At 42.0% G+C, this 8,811-nt stretch overlaps 2 protein-coding genes across 2 annotated transcripts; both read right to left on the reverse strand.

The window, feature by feature from the left end:
- Positions 1-354: 354 nt before the first annotated feature.
- On the reverse strand, positions 355-1,314 carry LOC132583035 (olfactory receptor 6J1-like). Its single transcript, XM_060254700.1, has one exon. The coding sequence runs from the start codon at positions 1,312-1,314 to the stop codon at positions 355-357; it is 960 nt and encodes a 319-aa protein (XP_060110683.1).
- Positions 1,315-7,839: 6,525 nt separating this feature from the next.
- On the reverse strand, positions 7,840-8,811 carry LOC132583036 (olfactory receptor 6J1-like). The gene has a single exon (XM_060254701.1). The coding sequence runs from the start codon at positions 8,809-8,811 to the stop codon at positions 7,840-7,842; it is 972 nt and encodes a 323-aa protein (XP_060110684.1).

Raw genomic sequence — 8,811 nt, forward strand, 5'->3', positions numbered from 1 at the left:
TCCTACCAAATTTTTCTCTCAATCTCACTCTATTCCCTTCTTTACAAAACCCCTTTCACCCATGGCTGTTGTACATGAGGTCTCATGATCCCCAGAATAGCAATTTGGAGGGGAGGCCTCCTCCGTTTGCATGTTTCCCCCAGCAAACTGATATCCAACTGTATATAACTGTATATAACCTTATGTAAACTGTATGTAAACTGGCATCCAACTGTATTTCCTGATTATGATTGGTTGGATAACTCAATATATAAGTAATGGGAAAGGAAGATTAATGGAGTTGCATGAATAGATGGATGGGTAAGTGAACACCAGGTTTCTTCTACATTCTTCAAATCTCCATTTTAAAAAATGCTACACATGATTCATCAGCAATTTCTGAGCCAAAACTGCTTTGCTCTGAGCAAAAATTTCACCCAGGATTCCCTTGAACAAATCATTCCTCAGAGTATAGACAAAGGGGCTCAGAAATGGATTGACTATACTACTGAGTAATGCTGGAATTTTGCGAGCCCCCAAAGAGGATTTCTCAGATGGAATCACATACAGTAAGATGGAGACAGCTGTAGACATTAGAAACAAGGTGAGATGTGCAGTGCACGTGTTGAAGGCCTTTTTTCGACCGGTGCCAGTGGGTATACGCAAAATGGCAGAGGCAATGTAAGCATAGGAGATGACCGTCAAAGCTAAAGAGCAGAGAATGACGAATGATGACAACACAAAAGTGACTAGCTGTATGAGGCGTGTGTCAGTACATGAAAGCTTCAGTAGAGGTTCGCTGTCACAGAAAAAGTGGTCAATGATGTTTGACTTGCAATAAGACAACCTGATGATTATAATGGTTGGATAAAGGACAGAGCAAAACCCGCCCAACCAGCAAAACAACACTACCTGGACACATACATGGCTGTTCATGATGGAAGAGTAGCGCAAGGGGTTGCATATGGCAACATAGCGGTCGTAAGACATACATGTCAGGAGGAAATATTCCACTGTGCTCAAAAAGAAATAGAAGTAGGATTGGGTCATGCAACCAGCAAAGGAGATAGTCTTGGCATTGGAGAAGAGATTCCTCAGAAAGTTGGGGACAGTCACCGTGGAAAAGGCAAAGTCCAGCACAGAGAGGTTGGCGAGGAAGAAGTACATGGGTGTGTGAAGGCGGGTCATGGTGGCAATGATGAACAGAACTGACATGTTACCAAGCAATGTCAAGAGGTAGACAGCCAAGAGAACCATCGCCAATAAGATCTCTGCTTTGTGTCCAATCAGAAAGCCCAGCAGGACAAAGTATTCATGTTCAGTGTGGTTTCCCATTCCTAACCTCATGAAAGACAAACATTAAAAAAAAAAAGTTTTGATCCCTCTGAATATAAACATGATAGAAAATTCAATTTATCCTTTTTTTTTTTGTGGTAACCCACTTATTCACATTTTGAGTGTTTCCTTACCTTCCATTTCAAATCTGTTTTCAATGCTACAGTGGAGAAATGTACTGGACTATGAACTTCTGTTTCAAAATATGTGAAGGGAAGCAAGAACTTTGATTTCACAATCTCTTTGGATACACTTGGAGAAATATGTTCATAGTTCACCATTTCAGAACTGCAATAATCCTTCAGTGCAATCCTAAACAGTGTTACAGAGTTTCGATGTCCACTGAAGTCAATCATTTTACAGAAGTGTAGGGCTGTACTGTTGGCTTCCTTCTATCTTTGATATATTTGCATCCTGGTGTTACTTTTCACATTTCAATACTTACTTCAAGGACAATACAGACATATCCGATGGTTTGTTTGACTGGCAATTATTTTTCATAAGAAAGGCTCGGGGACCGAAAAGACCAGGCAATAGTACTCTCAGGATTGAACAAACATCTCCTTATAAACTATGAAAGAAATAGATAACCTTAATACTTTGGGGGTATTATGCTTTAAAACTTTCTTTGCACAGAACACCTTTGTGAATACAACCATAACTGTTTGCCATGTCTGACTAATGCATCTGAATATCCAGAAATTCCAACACCTTTCAGACTACGTATGCCAGCCCATCTCATGTCAGTAATTGTCAACATTCACCCACATAGCTAAGACTTCCCAAACATTCACAAAGGCCTTGGGATCTGCTGCAAGGGCAAATTTTTCTTGCAAGTATGAATTTTCCATGCATTAGTCCTTGCTATGGAAGGCTGAATTTTTCTTGTATTAGTCCCTGCTACGCAAGGCCAAATTTTTCATCCATTAGTCCCCGCTATGTGAGTTACACCCAAAGCAAACACTAAGCATAGTCCTAAATAGAGCTATAAGAGCCCTGTGGTGCAGAGTGGTAAAGCTGCAGTACTGCAGTCGGAGCCCTCTGCTCACAACCTGAGTTCGATTCCAGCGGAAGCTGGTTCAGGAAGTCGGCTCGAGGTTGACTCAGCCTTCCATCTTTCCGAGGTCGGTAAAATGAGTACCCTGCTCGCTGGGGGGAAAGTGTAATGACAGGAGAAGGCAATGGCAAACCATCCTGTAAAAAGGTCTGCCGTAAAAACGTTGTGAAAGCAGCGTCACGCCAGAGTCGAAAACGACTGCTGCTTGCACAGGGGACCTTTCCTATCCAAACAGAGCTATGCCTTTCTAAATCAATTGAAGTCAATGGGTTTAGAAGGCCTTAACTTTGCTCAAGATTGCACCGTGCATTAGGAGCAGGAAGGTGATGCACATGGAAGTGGTATGATAGGAATGTTAATGTGCTTCCAAAAACAATTTAGTAGAAGCATCCAGATGATGCATCCAAGGAAAATCCACATATATGCTACCAAGAGCCAGCTGCTGTAGTGGGCAGAGTGGCAGACTAGGATCCCGGAGAGCCAGGTTTGAATGCCCGCTCATAGCATGGAAGCTTTCTGGGTAACTTTGGGAAGTCACACGCTCTCCCCTAAACTACCTCACAATGTTTTGTGAGGGAAAACAGAAAAGAGGATAGGCCCCTATTTGGGAGAAAGGTGGAGTAAAAATTAAGTAAGTAAGTAAATATGTATGATAGAGAAGTAGGAATCCTTTAGCTACTGCGCTTAGGAAAGCCAGATGTGCTACTTACTTCATTAGATAGCATTGTGGCACTTCTTTTCATCATCTTGGGTTTGGTACCCAACGTTCTTCATTTTTATATATTCCTCAGTTTAAAAAGGAACATCCACATTCTTAATTTCTAGGATTTTTTTTTTTAAAGGACCTCTTTTTCAGAAGTAAGTCCCACTGAGTTCAAAAAGATGTATTTCCGGCGGGGGGTTGTCCATGCCTTTCACTGAAAAAGTTATTATTCCATCTCAGATATTGTCCAGCTATCATTGGGTAAAAATTAAAGCCAGCTAGCCCCTTATTAGATCACTAGTTTTTATCAGCCACACACTGAAGTGTCCTGAAAAAAGGTTCCCGGCAAAATGACACAGCCTTCATTTTCTCTTGCCCTTGACTGGGAATTATATGAGTTTCCTTTTAAACAACAGCTGACAACATGCTCCACCATTGGGAAGAGGTCTTAAAGAAACAGTACAGGAAGGAAGTTCTTACCAAATAGTGAAGTGAATGAAAGCAAGGAAAGAGAAAATATATGTATGGATCTGAATAGAATTTAAAGGGCAAATGAAAAAGAAGGGAATGGGAGCAGAGTCTACGAGTCTAGGATTTGCTAATCTCTGACAACATAATCCAAAATTCTGATGTTCTCCACCAAGAAGAAACATTCATGGTTAATTTCCGAATAAATAACAGATCCTTTTAGAACTCGCTTTTTTTTTTTTTAAACTCAGTGGCACTGCTTTCACAAGATAACTCCATTGAGCTTCTCAAGGGAAGCAATTTAGAAATGTTTGCCCACATGAGGATAACATATTAGCAAGGAAATTAGGGAATAGTGTCAATGATCTATTAAAATATAGCGGTATGTTCTCAAACTGGCTTATGAGTAATGTGAAAATTACTCATTTCATATATTTAAGCAATAAAATGACAAACTTATCTTTAACAAGACAACACCATTCGCATTAAAAATAGCAATTGAATCAAAGATCTATAATAAAGCCTCCTTAAAATTAAGAGCAGAATCTAAAACTAGGGAGAGAGAGAAATATGTTCTCAGACTTGGCATTTATGACATAAACAATGTAATCCTAAAAATACTTTTCTGGGAGTAGGCCTCATTGAACATGCCTTAGTAGGATTCAGAGTAGATCTATTTAGAATAGCTTTCTTAGAGCCCATTCCTAACCATCTTTACTAAGAAGGCGGGCAATCCCATCAAATTTAATGGAATTTATTTTCCAATTGATGTGCTCCTTTTAGTAGGAGTCTTAATGTCTAGGATAATTTCTTCAATGTCTCTGTGTTTTGCCTGTTTAAACATCTATCAGATTTAAAAGCCTACTATTTAAAACAAAAAAAAATCAAATAAAATGTAGAAGAAGCATTCTTCATAGCCGTAACTAGGGAGGCAGAACAGCTTCAAGAGGGGATTGGATAAGCATATGGAGCAGAGGTCCCTCAGTGGCTATTAGCCACAGTGTATTGTTGGAACTCTCAGTCTGGGGCAGTGATGCTCTGTATTCTTGGTGCTTGGGGAGGGCACAGTGGGAGGGCTTCTAGCCTCACTGGTGAACCTTCTGATGGCACTTGGGTTTTTTTGACCACTGTGTGACACAGAGCATTGAACTGGATGGGCCATTGGCCTGATCCAACATGGCTTCTCTTATGTTCTTATATAGAATTGTAGAATCACAGATTTGGAAGGGGCCATGGAGGTCATCTAATCCAACCCACTGTTCAATGCAGGATCAGCCTAGAACAACCCTGACAAGTGTTCAGCTACTGCTTAAAAACTGCTCACTACCTCCTTTGGTGGCTGATTCCACTGTTGAAAAACTCTTACTGTGAAACAGTTTTTCCTAAAACCCAGCCAGTACCTTTCTGCCCATAATTTAAACCCATTATTACGAAGCCTATTCTCAGCTGCCGACATGAACAACTTCCTGCTCTCCTCTAAATGACACCCCTTCAAAAACCTGAAAAGAGCAATCATGTCCCCCTCCCCAACCTCCTCTTCTCCAGACAGAACATCCCCAAGTCTCTGACTTTCAAGTGGGTAGCCATGTTAGTCTGTGCAGTACCAGAACAAAAAATTGAGACTTATAGCACTGCAAATACCCACAACCCCCCAGCCCAAGGTACAAGTTATTCAATCAATGCTCACTTTGTCAGATGACTAAGACAAGTAATAACTTGGAAAACATTGATTTTTACTGTGCTTGTTGTTGTTCAGTCGCACAGTCGAGTCCGACTCTTTGCGACCCCATGGACCAAGTCACGGCAGGCCCTCCTGTCTTCCACCATCCTCCGAAGTCTGCTCAAATTTTTACTGTGCTACAGGACTCCAAAACCTATATATGAATATTTCAATCAGAGTGCAGTAAGTTCTTTCATGTGCACACTTGGGTATTTTGTCCCAGAAGGTTTCTCATTCACTTCAGTGGAAGAAGAAGCTCTACATGTGAGGAGAACTCATCTCCACAGAAGTAGATGGAGAACAATTTATGTGGTGAGGACAAATTGACATGGTGCAGTGGTTACACTAGGAATGGAGACCCCTGAATACCTTGATAACTCAGTCTGTCAAAACATTATCAAAAGACTGATGGAGGAGGAAAGAACTTTGGATGTTGGTTGTCCAGGGCTCCTTGGAGGAAGGATGGGATAAGAAATATGATGGACGGAGGAAAGCCTTCCAATGATCCAAGGCAATAAAGTTTGTTTCTTTGATATCTCAAGAAAGAAGTAAAATTGATGTCATTATGAAATTAAAACATTCTTCAACAATGGCACGAATGTATGTGAAGATATGAGATTTACACCCAAATAGTGTCGTCTTATCTTTCCTCTTCTCCAAGCGTTGGGAATTTCTGGGCAAAACTAGAGACCTGGGGTCACAATTAGAGATGTGAAGGTCTGAGAAAACTTGTGAAGGGATTATGAGGAGTTTTGGATGATGTTAGGAGAAGCCTGAATACCACAGTCCCTGCTTCAGTCTGAGTGCATCTAGAGCTTAGAAGCTAATTAGGGTCAGCCAAAGTTAGTACTTGGATGGGAGGCCACCAAGAAAGACCCAGTCTCCTAAAGTGTTCACTAAATTAGCCTACTTTCCCTAAACTACAGACCTGGCTTCTCTTTAGATAGAGGCCATGGCTCAGTGTTAAGAGCTTCTGCATGGCATGCAGAAGGTCCCAGGTCCCATAAGAACATAAGAGAAGCCATGTTGGATCAGGCCAATGGCCCATCCAGTCCAACACTCTGTGTCACATAAGAACATAAGAGAAGCCATGTTGGATCAGGCCAATAGCCCATCCAGTCAAACACTCTGTGTCACATAAGAACATAAGAGAAGCCCTGTTGGATCAGGCCAATGGCCCATCCAATCCAACACTGAGTCACAAAAGAACACAAGAGAAGCCGTGTTGGATCAGGCCAAAGGCCCATCCAGTCCAACACTCTGTATCACATAAAAACAGAAGAGAAGCCATGTTGGATCAGGCGAATGGCGCATCCAGTCGAACACTCCGTGTCACATAAGAACATAAGAGAAGCCATGTTGGATCAGGCCAGTGGCTCATCCAGTCCAACACTCTGTGTCACATAAGAACATAAGAGAAGCCATGTTGGATCAGGCCAATGGCCCATCCAGTCCAACACTCTGTATCACTCAGTGGCCAAAAAAAGTGTGCCATCAGGAGGTCTATCAGTGGGGCCAGGACACTAGAAACCCTCCCACTGTCACCCCCCACAAGCACCAAGAATACAGAGCATCACTTGCCCCAGACAGGGAGTTCCATCAATACCCTGTGGCTAATAGCCACTGATGGACCTCTACTCCATATGTTTATCCAATCCCCAAAGTCCCAGCTGTGACTTGACAGTAGTTTACCCACCCACAAAAGTTAATAAGGCATATTTCCATTTTTATTCATATTTCTGTTTCATGCCTCCTACAAAAAATACATTTTATAACCGCATTGCCAGATAGTATAAATCTCTAGTGTTGATAGTGATACCTTGAGCTTTCTTCAGCAGGGAGGGTGGGATATATAATAAATAAATAAATTTATCAATTTAGGCATCCATTGATGAACCTGTAGTATTTCCCCAAATGGACTCTAGGTGGATTTACAAAAGGGACACCCTTGAGTATCTATTAAACAATATCAAGTCCTACAAGAATCAAACAAACATCACACAAAACTAACAAGAAAACCTCAAGCATTGCAGAAAACCCTAAGCCCTAAAATGTGCAGTGTTTGCCAAAATCTTAAAAGGATCAGCTGTCATAGAGATACTAGTGAACAGGAATAGCTTGCAAAGGCCAGATTCAGGAGATGGTAATGAAAGTCTTCCATCAGTTATGGCCAGAGGAAATTAGACAGAAGGGCAAACAGAAAGATAAAGTTCACTGTGTGCTCTTGTCCATTGTTATCTTTTTTTTGTCCCGCATGGCAATTTTCCATACTGTGACTTTTCTACCCTACATAATGATTGTGATGTTCAAATGCTGCTCTGAGGTCTTTAGAGGACAGTCACGGAATCAAGACTGCATTCCTAAGCAAATTCCAAAGGGTAAGACCAAAGGCTCCCATTGAACTCAATGGCATCTACTTCTTAGTAGACATCAACAGAAAGACATGAGAAGCATGGAAGAAGTGATGTCCTGGAAGTTGCTCTCAAACTGAGGAGGCCAAAGTATAGGAACACAGAGTGTGGTGACACCTTCTATTTGTTTTGTTGCACGTTCTAAGTTCTATATTGCCCCTTTTTATTAAAATTGGTCCTTCTTTCTCCAGAAACCCATGGTTTTTTGAGTGATCAGTTCTGTGTTCCTCCTTAATGCTTCCTTTAGTGCTTGCTTTACATTGTCATTTTTTAATGTGAAGATGAAAGGGTTCAGGACGGGACAGACGATGGTGGTAAGAACAGCGGGTACCTTGTGTACTTCTAATGTCTCCTTCTGGGATGGTGTGACATAGATGAAGATGGTGATGCCACAGGAAATTGAGATGATGGTCAGATGAGAAGCACAGGTGTTGAAGGCTTTTGACCGACCAGTGGTGGTAGAGATGCGCAATATCGCTGAGATAATGTACATATAGGAAACCAGCGTCAAGACCAGTGAGCAAATGACAACGACAGAGGAGAGCATAAAGTCCATCAGTTCTATGAAACGTGTGTCTGAGCAGGACAGATCCAACAGGGGGCCACTGTCACAAAAGAAATGGTTGATTACATTGGACCTACAGTACGATAACCTGGTGATCATGATGGTGGGGCAAAGGACAAAGAGGAACCCACCCAACCAGCTACCCAGCAACAACTGAATGCACACCTGACCATTGATGATGGCATGGTACTGAAGAGGCTTGCAGATGGCAGCGTAGCGGTCATAGGACATGGAGGTCAAGAGGAGGAACTCCACTGTGCCCAGGAAGAAGTAGAAATAGGATTGGGCCATGCAACCAGAAAAAGAAATGGATTTGTCATTGGAAAAGAGGTTCCACAGTAGTTGAGGGCTAATAACCGAGGTGAAGAGAATGTCCAGCACAGAGATGTTGCTGAGAAAAAAGTACATGGGGCTGTGGAGCCGATTGTCCGTCAGTACGATTGAGAGGACAGCCATATTGCCTGCCAGCGATGTAATGTACATAGCCAGAAAGAGGCACGCAAGAAGGATTTCTGCTTGACGACCAACAGAGAAACCCACCAGGATGAATTCAGGCACGCTCTGGTTCCCCAT

The sequence above is a fragment of the Heteronotia binoei genome, chromosome 15, assembly GCF_032191835.1.
Source record: "Heteronotia binoei isolate CCM8104 ecotype False Entrance Well chromosome 15, APGP_CSIRO_Hbin_v1, whole genome shotgun sequence".
Lineage (NCBI taxonomy): Eukaryota > Metazoa > Chordata > Lepidosauria > Squamata > Gekkonidae > Heteronotia > Heteronotia binoei.

What these genes read in the sequence shown, in the direction of transcription:
- LOC132583036 (XM_060254701.1), bottom strand. Translation starts at nt 8,811, where the DNA reads ATGGGGAACCAGAGCGTGCCTGAATTCATCCTGGTGGGTTTCTCTGTT.
- LOC132583035 (XM_060254700.1), bottom strand. Translation starts at nt 1,314, where the DNA reads ATGGGAAACCACACTGAACATGAATACTTTGTCCTGCTGGGCTTTCTG.